At 55.7% G+C, this 23,446-nt stretch overlaps 1 protein-coding gene across 1 annotated transcript in view; it reads right to left on the reverse strand.

Annotated features, from left to right (window-relative positions):
* Positions 1-3,383: 3,383 nt before the first annotated feature.
* The window catches only part of ankfn1 (ankyrin repeat and fibronectin type III domain containing 1), a 36,612-nt gene continuing 16,549 nt past the window's right edge, over positions 3,384-23,446 (reverse strand). The window contains exons 9-17 of the mRNA XM_052033058.1: positions 20,451-20,583; positions 18,123-18,239; positions 16,462-16,677; positions 14,944-15,110; positions 11,118-11,265; positions 10,678-10,846; positions 9,236-9,402; positions 7,109-7,322; positions 3,384-4,065 (exon numbers count right to left, since the gene is read on the reverse strand). Coding sequence (XP_051889018.1) covers positions 3,482-4,065; positions 7,109-7,322; positions 9,236-9,402; positions 10,678-10,846; positions 11,118-11,265; positions 14,944-15,110; positions 16,462-16,677; positions 18,123-18,239; positions 20,451-20,583 — 1,915 coding nt within the window. The 3' untranslated portion in view covers positions 3,384-3,481. The remainder of the gene's footprint in view (positions 4,066-7,108; positions 7,323-9,235; positions 9,403-10,677; positions 10,847-11,117; positions 11,266-14,943; positions 15,111-16,461; positions 16,678-18,122; positions 18,240-20,450; positions 20,584-23,446) is intronic.

A 23,446-nucleotide genomic window follows, 5' to 3' on the forward strand; every position in this document is an offset into this window, starting at 1 on the left:
ACCACGGTGCCCACCCAGCTAGTCCCAATTTCCTGCGTTCGGCCCATATCCCTCCAAGCCCCTCCCCTCCATGTACCTATCCAAGTGCTTCTTGAATGATGCTGTTGTACCTGCCTCACCCACTTCCTCTGGCAGCTTGTTCCATACACTCACCACCCTCTGTGTAAAGAAGTTGCACCTCAGGTCCCTTTTAAATCTTACCCCTCACCTTAAACCTCTGCCCCCCAGTTTTGGACCCCCCCTACCCTGGGGTACAGACCATTACCACCCACCTTATCTATGCCTCTCATAATTTTAGATATTTCTATAATGTCGCCCCTCATTCTCCTACGCTCCAAGGAATAAAGACCCAGCCTGGCCAGCCTCTCCCTATAACTCAGGCCCTCGAGTCCTGGCAACATCCTCGTAAATCTTCTCTGCACTCTTTCCAGTTTAACGTCTTTCCCATAAACAGGGTGACCAAAACTGTCCGCAGTGCTCCAAGTGCGGCCTCATCGACGACTTCTACAACTGCAACATAATGTCTCAACTCCTGTACTCAGTGCCCTGACTGGTGAAGGCCAGTGTGCTAAACACCTTTTTCACCACCTTGTCTACCTGTGATACCACTTTCAATGAACTATGCACTTGTACTCCTGGGTCCCTCTGTTCCATTTCACTCCCTAGTGCCCTACCATTCACAGTACAAGTCCTATGCTGGTTTGACTTTCCAAAATGCATCACCTCACACTTATCTGTATTGAAGTCCATTTGCCACTCCTCGGCCCACTTCCCGAACTGATCAAGATCCCCCTGTAATCTACGATAACCTTCTTCACTATCAACAACAACACCTGATTTCACATCATCCGCAGACTTACTGATCAAGCCTTGTGCATTTGGATCCAAATCATTGATAGAAATAACGAATAACAACGGTCCTAACATCGACCCCTGTAGCACACCACTAGTCAATGACCTCCATTCCGAGAAACATCACCCTCTACTTCTACCTCCAAGCCAATTTTGAATCAACCTAACTAGGTCTCCCTGGATTCCATGGGACCTAACCTTCCAGACCAGCCTGCCATGCGGGACCTTGTCAAAAGTCCACCACCCTACCCTCATCTACGCTTTTGGTTACCTCTTCAAAAAACTCTAAAAGATTCATCAACCATAACTTCCCACACTTAAAGCCATACTGACTCCTCCTCATCAGACTGTCTATCCAAATGCTGGTACATCCAGTTCCTCAGAATTCCCTCCAGTAACTTCCCCACCATTGATGTCAGGCTGACCAACCTGTAGTTCCCTGGCTTGTCCTTGCTACCCTTCCTAAACAATGGAACGACATTAGCCACCTTCCAGTCTTTGGGAACTTCACTAGTGACTAATGATGAAGCAAATATCTCCGCAAGGGCCCCCCCAGTTTCTTCTCTAGCCTCCCACGAAGTCCAAGGATGCACTCGTTCTGGCCATGGGGATTTATCCACCCTAATGCATTGTAAGGCTACAAATACCTCCTCCCTGGTAATATGAATGTTCTCCAAAACATATCTCTTGAGCAACCATGATTTTCTCCTCAGTAAAAAAACAGGGTTAAAAATCCCACCATCTCCTGTCTTGAGACATAGGCAGCCTTGTTGATCTCTAAGGGGACCTACTCTCTCCCTAGCTACCCTTATATAGAACCTCTTGGGATTTTCCCTAATCTTGCCTAGCAGACCTATCTCATACCCTCTCTTTGCCCTCCAGATTTCCCTCTTAAGTGTATTCTTAATCTTTTTGTCATCAAGGGATTCACTCATCCCCAACCTCCTAAACACAATGTATGCTTCCTTCTTTTTCTTGACCTCAATAATTCTCGTCAGCCAAGGTTCCCTAAACTTGCCAGGTTTACCCTTCACCCTAATGGGAACATGCTGCCCCTGGCCTCTTGATCTCACACTCTTTAAAGCCTCCCACTTGCCATTCATTCCTTTCCTTTCAGACAGGCTCACCCAATTGACCTCTGCTAGATCCTGCCTAATTCTCCCAAAATTAGCCCTGCTCCAGTTAAGGACCCTAAGCTGTGGACCTGTCCTATCCTTTTCCATCACTATCTTAAAACTCATAGAATTATGGTCACTAGAGCCAAAGTGCTCCCTGACTGCCACTTCAGTTACTTGCCCTGCCTTGTTCCCTAACAGGAGGTCCAGTATTGCACTCTCCCGAGTAGGGCCCCCTTTATATTGACTCAGGAAACTTTCCTGGACAAATTTCACAAATTCCACCCTGTCCAAGCCCAAAGGTGATTTTGTCCCTGAACTCTGGTCCCTCTGCCGGCTCCACCGAGTGCAGTCGGAGGTGAGATGATGCCTGAATAGAAGGCCTGCAAGTCCAGTAGGGGAGGGAAGGATGGGGGGGGGGGGGGGGGGGAGGGAGGAGGGGAGGGATCTCCTGGTGACCAGGGTTCCAACTGAATGGCCAGCCCCCCTCCTCCCCACCCTCATTCCCTCACCACTCCCCTCCTCACCCTCCCCTCCTCACCGCCCTCTTCCCTCCCTCCTCCTCCCCCATGCCTCCCTCCTCAGCTGCCCCGTGGCCTGCGGAAGCAGCTTCCACTCATCAAACACCCACGTTAACGGCGCTCATGCAATGATTGACCATCCCGGTCAATCATTTAGTTACTGGAAAAGGAACACATTGTGCGACCAACAAACGTACAGCCGTGTTGCAGGAAAGGTGGGGCAGGCTGTGCATCGGAGGGTGCAGACAGCAGCAGCACCAGGTCTTTACTTCTGCACGTTTCTCGGTTGCTCCAGCTGAAGGAATGTTCTCTCCGAGCCGTTCACGTTCTCACTCCGGGACCCAGTCCCACCCGCGGCGGTTCCAGCACAGCGTCAGCTGTGGCCCCGCTCCCTGAGGTCCAACAGCGCAGCGAGGTTGCGGGGTCGGGACGGCAGCAAACGCTGCATGCGGTTCCAGTGCAGGTCTCCGACCGCGGGTAACGGGGAGAGGTGTTGGCGATGCCGGGACGTTGGTGACACCAGCCACGGGAAACGCTTCGGACCTGAGGGCTGAGGCCCGTGCAGCCGGCCTGGGTCACCGGTCCGCGGGAGGGGGGGTAGAGGAGGGGAATGGGGGAGGGAGGAGAGGGAGGGGGAGGAGGGGGGGGGAGGGGAGGGAGAGGGAGAGGAGGGAGGGAGAGGGGGGGGAGGGAGAGGGGGGAGGGAGAGGGGGGAGGGAGAGGGGGGAGAGGGGGGAGGGAGAGGGGGGAGAGGGGGGAGGGAGGGGGAGGGGGAGGGGGGGGAGTGGGGGAGGGGGGGAGGGAGAGGGGGAGGGGGGGAGGGAGAGGGGGAGGGAGAGGGGGAGGGGGAGAGGGGGGAGGAGAGGGAGGGGGGGAGGGAGAGGGAGGGGGAGGAGGTGAGGTTGGGTGAGGATGAGGGGTGGGGGAGCCCAGTCCAGCGGGCTGTTTGGAGAAGCACCGCCGGCCGGACCCAGCCCGACCCCGCTCCCGCCGCTACAGGACACTGCTGAGGGTGTCGGGGCCCTGGGACCCGCTCGGCTGCTCCCCCCCAGCCTGAGGCCCATTAATCAGGAAGCCAGGCAGTGTCCCGGGGCCGCGGGGCTCCCCCAGGTGGGGGTCCGGGCTGAGCGGAGGGCTGGGCCTCGGGGTGTAGAGACCCTCCGACAGGCCGGGGGGCGGGCGGGCCCGCTGCAGCTGCAGGCAGCTGTGTCTGAAGTGGGCACGGCGGCCGGAGGCGGAGTGAAGGTCACTGATGTCCGGCTCCCGGACACCGGGCTCGGACCCCCGGACGCTGATGTCCGGCCCCCGGACACCGGGCTCGGACTCCCGGACGCTGATGTCCGGCCCCCGGACATCGGGCTCGGACCCCCGGACGCTCTCCGCCGCCTCGCTCTTCTCCCTCAGCCGTAGGATGTCCGGTGCGCTGCCGCTCAGGCCGTGAGCCGGCCACTGGCCGAAGGGACGGGCAGAGGCCGCCAGCAGGTCGGGCTCCCTCGGACTCGGTGCCTCGCCGGAGTCGCTGTCCGTCGGCAGGAAAACCTCGGAGCCGCTCTCGTCGTCCGAACCGGGCCGCCAGCCTGCAACACAGGACACATGGTTGGGGTGGGTTGGGGTGGTTTGTTGGTGGGAGGGGGCGGGGGCGGACCGGGGTCTGAGAAGAGGGGGTGGGTGGTAGGGGTCGGGTGGGGTCTGTGGGGAGGAGGTTGGGGTCTGGGGGAAGGGGTAGGTCTGGCTTTGGGGTCTTAAGAGGACGGGGTGATTTTGGAGGAGGGGGTGGGGTCAAGGGGAGGGTTGGGTCTGAGGGGGTGGGGTCTGGGAGTGGGGTCTGGGGGAGGGGTGGTAGAGATTGGGGAGGGGATGGGTCTGAGGGTGAGTGGGATCTGGGGGTGGGGTCGGGGGGGGTTGTCTGGGGTTGAGGTGGCGACTGGGGGAGGGAGTGGGACATGATGGGACAGGGCACCCTGCCCAAACCCTGGTTCACCGTCCCTCCCTCGGACCTTCCCCCACCCCACTCCCCCCAAGATGCATCAGGTGGGAGTTGCGCCAGGACAGACTCGGCGGGTCGAGCAGCATCTGTGGAGGCAGAGGGCTGGTGGATGTTTCGGGCCGAGGCTGTGTGGAGGGGGTGTCGGTGTACGGGGGGGGGCGGGGAGGCAGTGGAGGGGGAGTCGGTGTACAGGGGAGGGAGTCCCCAGGGAGGCGGTGGAGGGGGGAGTCGGTGTACAGAGGGAGGGAGTCCCCAGGGAGGCGGTGGAGGGGGGAGTCGGTGTACAGAGGGAGGGAGTCCCCAGGGAGGCGGTGGAGGGGGGAGTCGGTGTACAGAGGGAGGGAGTCCCCAGGGAGGCGGTGGAGGGGGGAGTCGGTGTACGGGGTGTGCGGGGAGGCAGGAGTCAGGGCAGGGTTCCACTGACAGGTGGAACCAGGTGGGGGAGGGGCAAGAAACTGGGAAATGGGGGTGGTGGGGTGGAGGGGTGGGGTGGTGTTGGGGGGTGGACGGGTGGGGTGGTGGGTGTGCCCAGGGTGGATAAGGAGAGAAAGGGACGGTGGGGGGGTGAGGGTTACCTGAAGCTGGAGACCTGTGTCCGTGCCGTGGGGCTGCCGACTGCTCAGCGGTGTGTGAGCTGCCAGTCCCCTGTGTGTTGCAGCATCTACAGAGTGTCACCAGATGCCCCTGAGGTTTCAGCCCATGGGACTGCACCCCATGGAGGCCCAGACCCCCATCCAGAGGGGGCAGTCACCAGCACGTGAGAAATAGACAGGAGCAGGAGTTCGGCCCCTTGAGGTGCTGCTATCCAGAAGGTCGTGGCCTCAACCTCACCTTCCTGCTCTTCCCAACAAGCCGTCCACCTCATCCGTGAAGATCCTCAGCCACTCTGTGTCCATGACCTGCCCAGGTTCCAAAGACTCACAAAGCCATCCTCGTTGTAAACTGTCTCCCAGATCCAGGACCTCTCAGCACCCACCCTGTTAGACCCCTTCTCAACTCCGGGAGTGGGGGTCTAACGTTCACAGAGTCCCAGTGACCCCTGAGGGTTGGGGCAGTGCAGACCGGACATCTTTGTCCATGAATAAACCCAGTGACCGTTAACTTTTGATGTGGAGAAAGCTCTAGGACAGAATGAGCCGACACAGAGCTCTGTGGCTGGATTTGAGAAAGCCACCTTGATAAGTAAAGGCAAATCATGTCCAACTTACTTGATGAAAGTATTTAATGAAGTAACAGAGAGGGAGGGTGAGGGAAGTATGGCTGATGTACGGAGTTTTATGGGCTTGCCATCAATATTAAGGGCCATGGGTTAAAAGGAAGTGCAGGGAAGAAGTGGACCACCTGTCAAACCACCCACCCCCCATACAAGACTCCCACCTCAGCCAAAATCTGAGGGTCCCACAATGGCCTCATCAATCAGAAGCCCAGGAACTGGATGAAATGTCACCCTTGATCCCAAGCAAGTGCTCGAGGAAGAGGAAGGCAAAGTCAGAGGGCAGATTGAGGAAGTGGTTGAAGAAACATGCAGAGGCCCAGGGTCTAAATACAGAGGCAGAGTACAGGAGCAAGGTGGCACGATGGACATTTAGATCATAGCTGGAGAACAGGGTCCAGTTCTGGGCACCACAGTCTCGGGGAGATGTGAAGGTATGGAGAGGGGGCAGAAGTTCACCAAAAAGGGATGTGGGGCTCTCGTTGTGTGCGTAGACTGTGAAATCTATCTTGGAACAGGGTGGGGATTGGCAGTTGGAGAGAGGATCTGATGGAGGTATTTAGAATCAGCAAGGATGCAGACAGAGGAGAACTGACCCCATTGGTGCAGGAGTCAGGAAACGGGAGGTTGAGAATGAAATGTTTATTGGCAAAAGAACCAAAAGTGACGTGAGGAGATATCCTGTCACATGGGGTCATGGGGAATGGGTGTTTTACTGGAAGTCTGTGAAGTGGTGAACTGCAGGGGTCAGTGCTGGACCTTTGTGGTTTGTCAGACTTGGATGTGAATGTAGGGAGTATAATAGTAAGTTTGCAGTGACACATGAATGAAGAAGCTTGTCTAGGTGAGCTGGAAAGTTGGGAAGACTGGTAGCAGATGCAATTTAATCTGGATAAGCGTGAGGTAGTTCACTTTTGGAAGTCAAATTCTGGTGGGACGTATAATTGGCAGGGACTTTCGAAGCACTGATGTACAGAGACCTTGGGGCACAAGTTCATGTCTCCCTGAAAGTGACAACAGAGATGCACAGGGTTGTGAAGAAAGCATTTGGCATGCTTGCTTTCATTGGCTGAGGCATTGAGTATAAGAGCAAAAACCAAACTGCTGGAGGAGCTCAGTGGGTCGAGCAGCATCTGTGGAGACGGAGGATTATTTGACCTTTCAGGTCAAGATCCTGCATCAGGTTCAAACCGGAGAAAGTTATATTTCTGCAGAGTGTGGCTGCCAAAGGCTGACCTGCTCACTAACTCACTGCAGGCTCTTTGTATCTTCCCCTCTCTCGCTAAGTGCTCAGTCCCTCCCCCCAGTGTCTGGGGAGTCAGCACTGACCCCTGTGCCGGTAATCATTTGACACTTTATCGGAATCCCAAGGGCACCACATCAGGCGGGGCAGGTTGTTGAGTTGTCCTACATTCCTTACCGCTTACAGTCATCCCTTGATGGTCCTCCGGCAAGGGTGAAGAGGAGGGCACGTGGTCTAGGTGAGGGGACAGCAAATCATTCTTCTGCCGAGGAGCTTCCTCCGATGAATTCATGAGCCAGGTGATGGGGAGACTCCCAGAGGAGTGCTTGTAGCGTGCATACGTCAGGACGTCCATGATCCAGCGCACCTCACGCCACAACCCATCCAATTGCTGCAGCAGAGGAGGAGCAGCTTTGTCAAACTCTGATCAGGCCACATCTGGAGTATCACGTTCAGTTCTGGCCGCCCCGTTACAGGGAGGGTGCGGAGGCTTTGGAGAGGGTGTAGAAGAGGTTCACCAGGACACTGCCTGGATTAGAGGGCATGAGCTATAAGGAGAGGTTGGACAAACTAGGGTTATTTTCTCTGGAGCGGCGGAGGCTTAGGGGAGACCTGATGGAGGTTTATAAAATCATGAGAGGCGTAGACAGCTGGTATCTTTTTCCCAGGGTCAAAATGTCTAATACCAAAGGGCATGCATTTAAGGTAAGAGGGGGAAAGTTCAAGGGAGATGTATGGGGCAAGTTTTTTTACACAGAGAGTGGTGGGTCCCTGAAATGTGCTGTCAGGGGTGGGGGTGGAGGCAGGGGTTTAAGAAGCTCTTAGATAGGCCCGTGAATGTGGAGGGAGATGGACATTAGTTTAGTTAGGCATTTAATTACTAGTTTAATTAGTTTGACACAACAATATGGACTGAAGGGCCTGTTCCTGTGTTGGACTGTTCTGTGTCCTAAGAGGAAACGTCAGAGATATCTGCGCTCATCCTTAGTGTAAGGATTAAATAAGGATGTAAGGAAAAACCATGTACGTACTGGTATAGCACATTCACCAGTGTGGTGTACTCACGTACACATCACAGCTTGCTGAATCAGCACCCCAAACACTCCCTCCACCTCCGGCACTCAGTGGCTCCATTGTGCACCATCTACAAAATGCGCTCCAGTCACGCACCTGGGTGACCCAACAGCATCTTCCAACACACCACTGCTCCCACCAACCATGGCGGCAGGTGCTGGGGAACATCACCACCGCTCCCACCACAAGGGCAGCGGGTGCTGGGGAACATCACCACCTGTAGGTTCCCCTCCAAGTCACACACCAGCCCCATTTGGAAATGGATTGCCGTTCCTTCATCGTTGCTGGGTCTGAACATTGGACCTCACTCCCCAGCAGCACGATGGGACCGACATCAACCATTTGCCTTCCAGTTCCACCAACATCCCAGAAAGAAAGAAATAAAAACAAGTTCACTTGTTCCACACACTTGTGTATCCAGATACACCCAGCCACCTGTACCGCGGTTACCTGTACCCAGATACACCCAGCCACCTGTACCGCAGTTACCTGTACCCAGGTACACCCAGCCACCTGTACCACAGTTACCTGTACCCAGATACACCCAGCCACCTGTACCCAGGTACACCCAGCCACCTGTACCGCAGTTACCTGTATCCAGATGCACCCAGCCACCTGTACCACAGTTACCTGTACCCAGGTACACCCAGCCACCTGTACCACAGTTACCGGTACCCAGGTACAACCAGCCACCTGTACCGCAGTTACCTGTATCCAGATGCACCCAGCCACCTGTACCACAGTTACCTGTACCCAGGTACACCCAGCCACCTGTACCGCAGTTACCTGTACCCAGATACACCCAGCCACCTGTACCGCAGTTACCTGTACCGCAGTTACCTGGTGAGACTAGAACTGGAGGACATAGCTTTAGAGTGAAAGGTGAAATATTTAAGGGGAATCTGAGGGGAACTACTTCACTCAGAGGGTGGTGCGAGTGTGGAACGAGCTGCCAGCGGAAGTGGTGGATACGGGTTCAGTTGTAACATTTAAGAGAGGTTTGGATAGGTACATGGATGGGAGGGGTTTGGAGGGATATGGTTCAGGTGCAGGTAGATGGGACTAGGCAGAAGATCAGGTTGGCATGGACTGGATGGGCCAAAGTGCCTGTTTCTGTGCTGTGGTACGCTATGATTCTCCCAAAATACAGTTTCAGGCTGGAGTCTAGGTCAGGGGTTTTGAGGGGGGAGGAGGTGTCGTTTACAGAGTGACCATCCTGTCTGCACTGACCTGGAGAGATTCGGACACCTCATGGTCCCTCTGCTTGGCTGAAAGAAGCTCCTCATCTGAAATGGCCTCTCTCAAGGCCTGCTGGGAAACGAGAGAGCTGATCTCCAGCAGTGCCGACACACGGCAGTACAGCCCCATGAAGTCCTGCTGGTAGGTGCAGAAGTGAACTGGAAGGGAAGAGGAGTGACAAGAGACAGCACATGACTGCATGATTACAGCACAATGCATCAGAGGCGGGCAAACTGTAACCGAGAGGCAGAGACACAACCCAATGTCTTCATTGGCAAAATGCTGGATCCACTGCTGAGGATCACAGTTAGAAAACACCACACACCCCTCACACACCAGTAACACCGCACTTCCCTCACACACACCAGTAACACCGCACACCCCTCACACACACCAGTAACACCGCACACCCCTCACACACCAGTAACACCGCACATCCCTCACACACACCAGTAACACCGCACACCCCTCACACACCAGTAACACCGCACATCCCTCACACACCAGTAACACCGCACACCCCTCACACACCAGTAACACCGCACATCCCTCACACACACCAGTAACACCGCACATCCCTCACACACCAGTAACACCGCGCACCCCTCACACACACCAGTAACACCACGCACCACTCACACACCAGTAACGCCGCACACCCCTCACACACACCAGTAACGCCACGCACCACTCACACACCAGTAACGCCGCACACCCCTCACACACACCAGTAACACCACAGGCACACACACACACCAGTAACACCGCACACCCCTCTCACACACACCAGTAACACCGCACACCCCTCTCACACACACCAGTAACACCACAGGCACACACACACACCAGTAACACCGCACACCCCTCTCACACACACCAGTAACACCACAGGCACACACACACACCAGTAACACCGCACACCCCTCTCACACACACCAGTAACACCACAGGCACACACACACACCAGTAACACCGCACACCCCTCTCACACACACCAGTAACACCACAGGCACACACACACACCAGTAACACCGCACACCCCTCTCACACACACCAGTAACACCACGGGCACACACACACACCAGTAACACCGCACACCCCTCTCACACACACCAGTAACACCACAGGCACACACACCAGTAACACCACACACCCCTCTCACACACACACCAGTAACACCACACACCCCTCTCACACACACACCAGTAACACCACACACCCCTCTCACACACACCAGTAACACCACAGGCACACACACACACCAGTAACACCGCACACCCCTCTCACACACACCAGTAACACCACAGACACACACACACTAGGCTGGAAGGAAAACCTACGACTCTTCCTTCACTTGCCATCGATTGCCCCCAGCAGACCCGTCCCTCGGTGAAGAGGGAACCAGGGGCAGAGACAGCAGAAGCAGTACATACCCAGCTCGAACATCTGCAGCGGCAGCTTGAGGAAGCTGGAGTCGGGGGTGTAAAGGGTGGGCTGTCCCGGAGCAGTGCAGACCAAGGTGCAGGGGGGCAACAGCAACAGCATGGAGACGTTGTGACCCAACTCCAGCACCTCCTGAGTGAACACACGGAACTCCTCTGCCTGTAGATCCGAGAACAACTGGTGAAGAACAGTGCAGAGAATGAAAGTGCGGGGTGTGTCGGTGTCACGGTGATGGTTGTGGTGTGTGTCGGTGTCACAGTGAGGGGTGTGTCGGTGTCACAGTGAGGTGCGCGGGCTGTGTCAGTGTCACGGTGCGGTGTGCGGGGTGTGTCGGTGTTACAGCCCCATTGCCTGGTGTCCTGGACACTGAGTTGCTGTGTGTGGTGTGGGTGTGGACACTGTCAGTCAGGGTGTGGGAAGTGTCCTGTACCTGGTGCAGTGGGAGGTTGAGGTGTCTGAGCAGAGCTCTCACTGCCGCCTGCAGCTCCGACAGAAACAGTGGCCATTGTTGACCGGAGTGGTCCGGAGATTTGGGCTGTGTGTCCCTCCACGTCCCCTGCAGATACTGCCACTCCTCCCTGTGACGGGGACAGACGGTCAGTGACACCCCCCACACACAGCCGGCGGGTCCGTCCACCCCCCACACACAGCTGGGGGGGGTCTGTCACACTCCCCACACACAGCCGGCGGGTCCGTCCACCCCCCACACACAGCTGGGGGGGGTCTGTCACACTCCCCACACACAGCCAGCGGGTCCGTCCACCCCCCACACACAGCTGGGGGGGGTCTGTCACACTCCCCACACACAGCCAGCGGGTCCGTCCACCCCCCACACACACAGCCAGCAGGTCTCACACCCCCCACACACAGCCGGTGGGTCCGTCCACCCCCCACACACAGCCAGTGGGTCCGTCCACCCCCCACACACAGCCAGCAGGTCTCACCCCCCCACACACAGCCGGCAGGTCTCACACCCCCCCACACAGCCAGCGGGTCTCACACACCCCCCCCCCACACATAGCCGGCAGGTCTCACACCCTCCCACACAGAGCCGGCAGGTCTCACACCCCCCCACACAGAGCCGGCAGGTCTCACACCCCCCCCACACACAGCCGGCGGGTCTCACACCCCCCCACACAGAGCCGGCGGGTCTCACACCCCCCCACACAGAGCCGGCAGGTCTCACACCCCCCCACACAGAGCCGGCGGGTCTCACGCCCCCCCACACAGAGCCGGCGGGTCTCACGCCCCCCCCACACAGAGCCGGCGGGTCTCACACCCCCCCACACAGAGCCGGCGGGTCTCACACCCCCCCACACACAGCCAGCAGGTCTCACACCCCCCCCACACAGAGCCGGCGGGTCTCACACCCCCCCACACAGAGCCAGCAGGTCTCACACCCCCCCACACACAGCCAGCAGGTCTCACGCCCCCCCACACAGAGCCGGCGGGTCTCACACCCCCCCACACAGAGCTGGCGGGTCTCACACCCCCCCACACAGAGCCGGCGGGTCTCACACCCCCCCACACAGAGCTGGCGGGTCTCACATCCCCCCCACACAGAGCTGGCGGGTCTCACATCCCCCCCACACAGAGCCAGCGGGTCTCACCCCCCCCCCCCACACAGAGCCGGCGGGTCCGTCCACCTGACCGTCCCCATTCCCACATCCTACCCCTTCAGTGCTGCTCATTCTGACTCCCCCCTCACTGCCTCCGCTCCATGCCCCTTCCCACCCTCCTCTCCACCCCCCCTGCTCCACCCCTACCCCCACCTCCCACCCTCCGCTCCACACCCTGCTCCACCCCCCACCCTACCATCCCGTCCCCTGTCTGATTCATTCCTTCAGTTCTGAGGACATGGATTCGGGTGGGAGAGGAGGAGCTCGGTCGTGGAGTCACACAGGCCCCTGGGCACACGCACACCCACACCCCACTGCATTGCCCCTTCCTCCTGCCCCATCCGTGTTCTCCTCCCTCGGTGTGGGACCTGAGCAACAGCCGATTGTCCAAACATCCCACAGCCACAGATCTCCCTTTATCTGCTTTACAGACACGTCCTCAAACAACTGCAGAGCCATCGAATGCCTTTCGCAGGGTCCCTGCCGACTCTGCCCGATGTCAGTGCCCAGTGAAAGTAACAAGGAATCACAGGCGTTGGGAACGTGACTTAAACCCCGGGGGGAGGGGGGGCACTGGGTCAGTGAGTCTTCTTCACTACGGGGCGGGGGGTGTGTGTGATGGGGTGAGGTATGGGGGGGAGGGGGTGTGATGAGGTGGGGTGTGGGGGAGGGGGTGTGATGGGGTGGGTTGTGGGGGAGGGGGAGGGGGTGTGATGGCGTGGGGTGTGGGGGGGACGGGGTGTCTGTGATGGGGTGGGGTGTGGGGGATGGGGTGAGGTGTGGGGGAGGGGGAGGGGGGTGTGATGGGGTGGGGTATGGGGGGGAGGGGGTGTGATGAGGTGGGGTGTGGGGGAGGGGGTGTGATGGGGTGGGTTGTGGGGGAGGGGGAGGGGGGTGTGATGGCGTGGGGTGTGGGGGGGACGGGGTGTCTGTGATGGGGTGGGGGAGGGGGAGGGGTTGTGATGAGATGGGGTGTCTGTGATGGGGTGGGGTGTGGGGCAGTGGGGGTGTCTGTGATGGGGTGGGGGAGGGGTTGTGTGGGGGGAGGGGGTGTCTGGGGGTGGGGGGAGGAGGAGGGGGAGGAGGCAGGTTGGCAGGGGTAGACTGGGAAGTGACATCCAAGGCTCTGGCAATGGATGGGCATTGGCTGCCATTGAAGGAATTGAAACCTGATGTGGAACTGAAGAAAAGGGACCAACTGTGGATTGCACGAGAAATTACAAAGACGATTAAACTTGCAGAAGATGCTTATAAAGTTGCCAGAAAAAGTCTGAGTATGGGGAATGTTTTAGAATTCACAGGGTGACCAAGAAACAGTTAAATAAAGGAAGATACAACATGAGAGTAAACTGGTGAAACATCAAAACAGATGGTAAAAGCTTCCATGGGTTTGTTTAAAGCAAAGGCCATCAAGGGCAAACGTGGGTCCGTACAGACACACGGCTTATAATGAGGAACAGGGAAATGGCAGAGGAATTACTCTCCAAAATACTGGAGAACCCAGAGTCTATGCAACAAGCTTGTAAAAGAAACTAGTATCAGAGAAAAATAATTCTCGACAAGTTAATGAGCCGGAAAACCGAGATCGCAAGGAACTGGTGGTACAGTCCCCGTCCTGGGCAGCTGGGTGGACATCGTGGATACTCCGGTTTCATCGTCTGAAGTGCCACAGATCTGGATTGTTCCTCAGACGGGGGCTGCAAATGGGACCTCACGGTTGAAGAACGAGAAAACAGATCTGCAGGTCAGCCTGACATAGGCTGATGCAGGAATCTACAATAATAGATGTGATTCCCAGACTCTTTGGAACAAAGCAGAGTCAACATGGATTTATGAAAGAGACGTTATCTTTGACCAATCTAGAGTGAAAGTCCGATAATCCACCATCTGACCATTTGGAAACGGCAAAGGTTCGGCATCTGGCATACAAAGTGATGATTGCTGAGCTCCCATTCGTAGAACAAAGAACATGGAACAGTACGGCACAGGACAGGCCCTTCGGCCCATGAGGTTGTGCTGAACTAATTAAACCAATGACTCCTAATTAATCTAATCCCTCTTCCCCACACATTGACCACATCCCTCTCTTCTCTTAAACACTCCTGTGCTATGTGCCTCTCCCACCACCTCTGGTAGTGCATTCCAGGCACCCACCACTCTGTGTAAAATAATCGCCTTGAACATTTCCTTTGTACTTCCCCCCTCTCACCTTAAATACATGCCATCGAGCACTAGATATTTCAATCCTGGGAAAAGATACTGGCTGTCTACTCTATCTATGCCTCACATTTTTTTATGAACCACTTTCAAATCTCCCCTCAGCCTCCACCACACCAGAGAAAGCAGCCCGAGCTTGTCCAACCTCTCCTCACAGCACACATCCTCCAAACCAGGAAGCGTCCTGGTAAACCTCCTCTGCACCCTCTGCAAAGCCTCCACATCCCTGTAGTGAGGCAACCAGAGTTGGAAGCAATACTTCAGATGCTCCTCCTGCTCCAGGTTCTTTTGTTCTTAAGTAACAATGATCTGATTTACTCTGATAAGCAGAGATGGGAAATCTGCACAGATGGACGGGCACTTAACTGCCTACCTGTAGGAAGTACCACCAGGAATCTCCTGGTCAAGTGGTGATCTCACCTGGAAACATTGCTGTTGTCTCGCACCTTAACGTGGCACAGGACGTTGGGCAGCCTGGATGGCACCAGCACCTTGATCTGGTCCACAGAACTGCTCACCTTGAGGTAGCCCAAATACAGCCCAGGGTTCAGCCTCTGCTCACTCTGCTTCTGATAGGTCAGGACATCCTGCACAAGGACAAGCACAGGATGTCAGAGCTCTTGGTGAATGAGTCAACCGATTGTTTTAATGCACCAGGAAGCGTCAGGAATCAACATCTTCACCGCAGTATTTAAAGAAAACTTAGCTCAGAGCTCACAATATGATTGTACGTCTGATCAGGAGAAGAAACAAAGCAGAAATGGGAAGGGCGCAAGGAATGCACCACCTCATGAAGCACTCTACCATGTTGTAGAACATTGGGGTCATGATATCAGCAGTAGGGCAGAGGCAGCACAGGTTAGACGCAGAGTGAAGCTCCCTCTACACCGTCCCATCACACACTCCCGAGGTCAGACACAGAGTAAAGCTCCCTCCACACCGTCCCGTCACACACTCCTGGGGTCAGACACAGGGTGAAGCTCCCTCCACACTGTCCCGTCACACACTGCTGGGGTCAGACACAGGTGGATAAGGTAGTGAAGAAGCATATGGCAAACTTGCCTTCATAGGTCAGAGCATGGAATATAAGAATTGGGACGTTATGTTGCAGCTTTACAAAACCATGGTTAGACCACACTTGGGGTATTGTGTTCAGTTCTGGTCACCACACTGTAGGAAGGATGTGATTGCACTGGAGAGGGGTAGGGTGTTCACCAGGATGTTGCCTGGATTGGAGGACTTTAAGTTATGGGCATAGATTGGACAGGCTGGGCTTGTTCTCCTGGAGCGAAGGAGGCTGAGGGGTGGCCTGGCAGAGGTTTATACAAATAAAACCCTCATAAGCCACAGATGGGGCAGGAGTAATAAAAAACGGGAGGGCACTGGTTTAGGAATGAGAGGAAGCAGTTTTAAAGAGGATCTGAGGGGTGGGTTTCCTTACACAAGAGAGTGGTTGATATCTAGAACTTACTGCCAGGAGATGGTAGAATCACATACCATCACTGTGTTAAAGAGACATTTGGATGGGCATTTAACTAGGCAGGGCATTAAAGGATATGGTACTAATGTGGGCCAATGGGATTGGTGCAGATGGCAGTGGGCCAATCACGGGTCCAGGTGTCCAGGGCGGGAGGACCTGTGGCTGGAATCCATCCTGGATACGGAATATAATATTTTAACAAATGTTTGTAATAAAATTATTTTGAACAGAAATACACCAAGGGTGCATGGGTTAAGCCTAAACACGTGGGCTGTGATAGAGTGGAGCTGCCTCGGCAGCTGTGGACCTGCACCCAGCCCAGACACCGCTCCCACACTGCAGTCCAGTCCCCGCTCCCACACTGCAGTCTGGTCCCCATTCTCACTGCACCAGGCCTGGGTCGGAGGATGTGCCACCCTCCTGCAGCAGTCAGGCCTCAGCTGAGGGCAGCTACACACCTGCATGGTGATGAGCAGGACATCCAGAGCGGTGGGTTGTTCTGGAGTGGACAGCGACTTCCTCTGGCTCTGAAACTTGCTGAAGGGAATCCATCGGCTGCCGGGGGAGGAGCTCTGGGCATTCAGCTCTCTCACTGTCACCAGCAGCACGTTGCCATGTCGGTCCTTCAGGGGCTCATAATAAACTTTGCCCAGGTTCTGGGTGCCAAGGAAGGCCTGTTGGAGGAAAGGACAGAGATCATTCAGTCAGATCACCAGTACAGGTCTCCGTACTCACAGCTCACCCTTCAGGGTAATCCACACATCACTCATCCCCATGCGTCATCACTCCATCAGGTCAGACACAGGGTGAGGCTCCCTCCGCACCGTCCCATCACACACTCCCAGGCTCAGACCCCCAGCACCGTCCCGTCACACACTCCCGGGGTCAGACACAGGGTGAAGCTCCCACTGCACCGTCCCGTCACACACTCCCAGGGTCAGACACAGGGTGAAGCTCCCTCCGCACCGTCCCATCACACACTCCCGGGGTCAGACACAGGGTGAAGCTCCCTCCGCACCGTCCCGTCACACACTCCCAGGGTCAGACACAGGGTGAGGCTCCCTCCGCACCGTCCCGTCACACACTCCCGGGGTCAAACACAGGGTGAGGCTCCCTCCACACCATCCCATCACACACTCCCGGGGTCAGACCCCCAGCACCATCCCATCACACACTCCCGGGGTCAGACCCCACCGCACCGTCCCATCACACACTCCCGGGGGTCAGACACAGGGTGAGGCTCCCTCTGCACTGTCCCGTCACACACTCCCGGGGTCAGACACAGGACGAGGCTCCCCCCCGCACCGTCTCGTCACACACTCCTGGGGTCAGACACAGGGTGAAGCTCCCTCCGCACCGTCCCGTCACACACTCTCGGGGTCAGACACAGGGTGAAGCTCCCCCCGCACCGTCCCGTCACATACTTCCGGGGTCAGACACAGGGCGAAGCTCCCTCCACACCGTCCCATCACACACTTCCGGGGTCAGACACAGGGTGAAGCTCCCACTGCACCGTCCCGTCACACACTCCCAGGGTCAGACACAGGGTGAAGCTCTCTCCGCACCGTCCCATCACACACTCCCGGGGTCAGACACAGGATGAAGCTCCCTCCGCACCGTCCCGTCACACACTCCCAGGGTCAGACACAGGGTGAGGCTCCCTCCGCACCGTCCCGTCACACACTCCCGGGGTCAGACACAGGGTGAGGCTCCCTCCACACCATCCCATCACACACTCCCGGGGTCAGACCCCCAGCACCATCCCATCACACATTCCCGGGGTCAGACCCCACCGCACCGTCCCATCACACACTCCCGGGGTCAGACACAGGGTGAGGCTCCCCCCGCACCATCCCGTCACACACTCCCAGGGTCAGACACAGGGTGAAGCTCTCTCTGCACTGTCCCATCACACACTCTTGGGGTCAGACACAGGGTGAGGCTCACTCCGCACCGTTGGTGAGTGAGCAGTAATGACAGGGGACAGGTGAACCGTCAGTGTGGGGGTGAGGTTACCCACACTGCAGGTATTGTGTGGGACAGGTGAGCCGTCAGTGTAGGGGTGAGGTTACCCACACTGCAGGGGTGGTGGGGGACAGGTGAGCCACACCTCACTCACCTGTAGCTGGGCTGCTGCCGTCAGTATCCGGTGCCGTGCCTGCAGCACCGTGGAGGAGGACATGGACACCGATATGTTCTGCCGTAACCAGTCGACCTCGTCCCACGCACAGGATAGCTGAAAGACACAAACCCATTCAGTGCTGAAGTCGCCCCGGGACAGGGTCAGGGCTGTGAGGGGGGCTCCGAGCCCCAGACCCCACATCCTCGGTGGGGAGGGACATCTTCCCCATTCCCTGCTCACCTCCCCACTACAATGTTAACCTGTGCCCTCTCCCTGCACCCTGCCACCTCTGGTCCCCCAACCCTGGGAACAGCTTCACTCATTTACTCCCATGTCTCCAGCCCTCTCGCAGGGAGCCCGGGACTCTCCACCTTCCTGCTGTGGCCCAACACATGTTGTTCATAGTTCAAGGCTGTCCCCCAGCTCCTGAACTCTGTGTCTCGGCTGGTATCCAGTCAATCTTCCGGATGGCTTCTGGGATCTGTGGACACCCTTTCTAGATCCGTCTCCCATTTATCCCATATTCCCTCCCTCTCTCCTTAAATGCACCAGCTCACACCTGATCTTTGAGCAGCCCAGGTAGGAGGGTGTGAGTCTGGATCCAATTCCAGACCACCTCTGTACCTCCCTGTAACCAGCCTGTTGATATCTCCTGCAGCCTGGAACATCCTATCAACCACACTGTCAACTCTATCAGCGACAAATTTTCACCATCACAGCCCCAGCTTCATCCTAATTCATTGACACATCCATGGGAAGCAAGGAGCATTGGACTGTTTCAGTAGATGAGGCTGGGCGAGAGAGGAAGGTGGCCTTGGGAGAGCATTCTGGGAATGTTGATCATAATTCAGTCAGACCGAGAAAATTCAGCAAATGCTGGGAGCATTCATCAGGTGTGTGCAGAGAAAAACAGTGGACGTTTCAGCTCATTCACTGGCCTGATGAAAGGACATTGACCTGAAACATTTTTTGAGGCGGTAACAAGGAGCGTCTGAGAAGGTTTAACAAGGGAACGTGCACTGCACACAGCACTCTGCTAACTAAACCTCTGGCTCACCATTCTCTCCATTGTACCACGGGTGCTGCCTGCCCCGACGGCCAAATCTCACCAACCAATGCTCATCACTCCCTGTGGCCACCTTCGCTTCTCACCTAGTCCAGTCTGCTACAACAGTCCAGTGTTCCAGACAGTCCTGCCCCGTGTCACCAGGCTCGCTGCATACGGACCAAGATTTTACTTCAATAGGTTCTCTAGCCCGGGAGGGCTGTGCAGGATTGGAGGATCTAAAGAGTAGGTAGACAGATGTTTGAAAGATCAGAGAATTGAGGGTGAAGGGAAGTGGGAGAGAAGAGGAGATGAGGCCTGGGACAGATCAGCCATGATCACATTGAACACACCTCAGTGTTAAATGGCCTGCTCCTCACCTTGTAACTGCATTCCCTTATTGAAGACTCCACCACTGGTGAAAACACTGCCACATCTCCCCTGTCATGTCCCCTCAGGATCTGAGATGTTTCAATAGGATCACCCCTCATTCTTCTAAACACCAAAGTATACAGACACAAACCGCCTGACGTCTCTTGATAGGACACCTCCTCACCCCAGGAACTAGTCTGGTGAATCCCCTTTGGACCATTGCTACCACATTCTTTCTTAAAGGAAGAGGGAGAAGCAGAGATACTGGGGAGGGAATTCCAGAGCTCCGGGCATCTCCACCTGTGGTAGTTGTTAACTGGCTCCAGGAAATGAGGGGAAGAGCAGTGTCCTTCATATTCCCAATGTCTCACCAACAAAGCACATCGAAGGTCTCCGCTTCCCTGATCCCTGCTCCACTCCGCTGGTGTCAGCTCTGATCAGAGCAGGTTTGCGGCATGAGCCACAGCTGTGTGACTGGTTCCCCAATCCCTGCAGTGCTGGGCAGTCCTCGCCTCTGGACACTCACGGACGGAGACTGGTTGCTGGAGTCAGTCCCGAGCTCCACCACTGCAACGCCAGCCTGTGGCTTCCTGTGATGGAGCCATTTGCTGATCTAATACCCGCCTGTGTGAACTGTCTCCTCACACACACACACACACACACACACACACACACACACACACACACACACACACACACACACACACAGTCACACACACACACACACACACACACACACAGTCACACACACACACACAGTCACACACGTGCACAGTCTCACACACGTGCACAGTCTCACACACACACAGTCACACGCATACAAACACATTTCTGAGCTTACATCAACAATTGAGCAGACAGGCTGGAGGTCCCAAGGGAGACCACCCTCCCTCACACGCTGTGAATACCTTGCTGAACCAGAGAAACTCTTGCATCATGGAGCTGGGTTGGACATTATCGACCTCCACAATCGGGATCTGATCCTCAGTAGTTACCAGGACACTGTCCTTGAAGTAGAAGATGGCAGCAATGTGGACTCCTCTTAGAGATAAAAAGGAAACAAGGTCATCAAGGTGGCTGGTGGTCCCTGACCTCCCCCACTGTTTCTGAGGGTACAACTTCCAACCCCACCCCCCAAAGCCTCACCATGTCTCCTTCTCCATGATTTGGCCTCAGAATCATGGATGCTGGGCTCCTCCCCATCTGCCGAGGGCCACAATGGCAAATATGTCCCCTCCAACATGGGGAGGGAGTTTGGGACAGATCCTTCAGCTCATCAGAGGAAGCTCAGCTGTGACCTCTTTGAACAGCAGAGCAAGCCCATGGGGCTGAATGGCCACCTGTAGGAGCAACACCTCACCTAGAGTTGCAGAGCTGTACGTTACAGACACAGGCCCTTCAGCCCAACTTGTCCATACTGACCTACCTGAGCTAGTCCCATTTGCCTGATTTGACCCATATCCTCTAAAGCTTCCTATCCATGGACCTGTCCAAATTGTACCCAACTCTCCCACTGCCTCTGGCAGCTCATTCCACCCAGCCACCATCCTCTGGGTGAAAAAGTTGCCCCTCAGGTCCCCTTTAAATCTTTCCCCTCCCATCTTAAACCTACACCCTCTAGTGTTAGACTCCCCCACCCGGGTAAAAAGAGTGTGACTATTCACCATATCTATGTCCCTCAGGATTTTATAAACCTCCATAGGATCACCCCTCAGCCTCCTACACTCCAGGAGAGAAAGTCCCAGTCTCTCCTCATAACTCAAGCCCTCTGGTCTCAGTAACATCCCTGTAAACCTTTTCTGCCCCCTCTCCAGTTTAATGACATCTTTCCCACAGCAGGGTGACCAGAACTGTATGCAGTGCTCCAAGTGTGGCCCTACCAACGTCTTGTACAACTGTAACGTGACGTCCCAACTCCTGCACTCAGTGCCCTGATCGACAAAGGCCAGCGTGCCGAACACCTTCTTCACCGCCCTGTCTACCTGTGTCACCACTTTCAGGGAACCATGTACCTGCACCCCTGGGCCTCTCTGTTCTACACACTCCCCAGGGCCCTGCCGTTTACTGAAGTCCTGCCCTGGCTTGTCTAACCACAAAGCAACATCTCGCATTAATCTGAATTAAACTCCATCTGCCATTGTTTGGCCCGCTGGCTCGGTTGACCAAGACCCTGTTATAATCTCAGATAACCTTCTCCACTATCCACTGTAGCACCGATGCAAGTGGTATCCACATTGTCTAAAGTTAATGTCTGTTCACCCCTCCACCACATCTCTCCACTTCGAGCCTGCACTTCTGTCAGTGCTTTACCTCGTGCTCTGACTCTACTTGGAGGTCTCCATGTTCTCACACTCTCCCTTCCTGCGAGCTGGGGTCCCCAGTCCCCATTTACTCCCTACACCACCACTTTGCCTTTTCCCTTTAACTCTCCAGATTCACTCAGCAGAAGCCACCCACGAATTGGTTAAAGCCTCATCGACACCCGAGTTATTGACTCACGCAGCCACTGGTTGCCTCTCCTCCCACAGTACGGGGCCAGTGGCCCATCGACTGAAACCCCACCAATCTTGGATTCCACCGACCAACCGACCAATGACAATTTGTAGCTTTAGTGGATCCCCTTGTTAACTTGGACCCAGCCATGTGCTCCCCTCCACCACCTCCTTTTGTCGCTGATTCCAACATGAACCACAATGACTGGATCTTTCTCCAAAGCCAAGTTCATCGTAAAGCATGAGATTGTGGAAAGGTAGGTGCCAGGGGCAGGATCAGGGATCAGATTCTGGCACCTGGTCCACAGCCGTCTGTGCCTCGGTGATCCAAGTGCTGGCCTATGCACTCCTTAAATTTTGTGAGCCTCTTGTCTTCTCTCACTCTAATCTCATCACAATTAAATTCCACCTGCCTTTGCTGTGTCCATTTTACCAACTCATCAATGTCACCCTGTGGCCTGAGACTGGCCCCCCACTATCTACAACAGCACCAACCTTCATGTCATCTCTGCTGGTGAAGAAGGATATCGTAGATCACAGGGGGATCTCGATCAGTTAGGGAAGGGCACCGGGGAGTGGCAAATGGACTTCAATACAGATAAGTGTGAGGTGATGCATTTTGGAAAGTCAAACCAGCATAGGACTTGTACTGTGAATGGTAGGGCACTAGGGAGTGTAATGGAACAGGGGGACCTAGGAGTACAAGTGCATAGCTTGTTGAAAGTGGTGTCACAGGTAGACAGGGTGGTGAAAAAGGTGTTTAGCACGCTGGCCGTCATCAGTCAAGGTACTGAGTACAGGAGTTGGGACATTATGTTGCAGTTGTATATGTCGTTGGTGAGGCCACACTTGGAGCACCGTGTACAGTTTTGGTCGCGCTGTTATAGGAAAGACGTGGTTAAACTGGAAAGAGTGCAGAGATTTACGAGGATGTTGCCAGGACTCGAGGGCCTGAGTTATAGGGAGAGGTTGGCCAGGCTGGGTCTTCATTCCTTGGAACGTAGGAGAATGAGGGGTGATCTTATATGAGAGGCATAGATAAGGTGGATGGTAACAGTCTTTTCCCCAGGGTCAGGGAGTCCAAAGCTAGGGGTATAGGTTTAGGGTGAGAGGGGAAAGATTTAGAAGGGACCTGAGGGGCAACTTTTTTGCACAGAGGGTGGTGAGTGTACAGAACGAGCTGCCAGACGAAGTGGCTGAGGCTGTCTCCCATCACTAATTTGCCAACTTGCCCTGGATCCCATGGGCCCAAACCTGTTGCAATGGTGTGTACGGCTGTGGGGACAGGGTGTGTAGGTGTCAGGACCGGGTGCGTGTGGGTGTCAAGACAGGTTGCATGGGGGTATCGGGATGGGGTGCGTGGGGTGGGAATGGGGGGTGTAGATGTGGGAAAGATGGGGGTGTGAAGATGG

Source organism: Pristis pectinata, chromosome 18 (assembly GCF_009764475.1).
Source record: "Pristis pectinata isolate sPriPec2 chromosome 18, sPriPec2.1.pri, whole genome shotgun sequence".
In the NCBI taxonomy this organism is placed as follows: Eukaryota; Metazoa; Chordata; class Chondrichthyes; order Rhinopristiformes; family Pristidae; genus Pristis; species Pristis pectinata.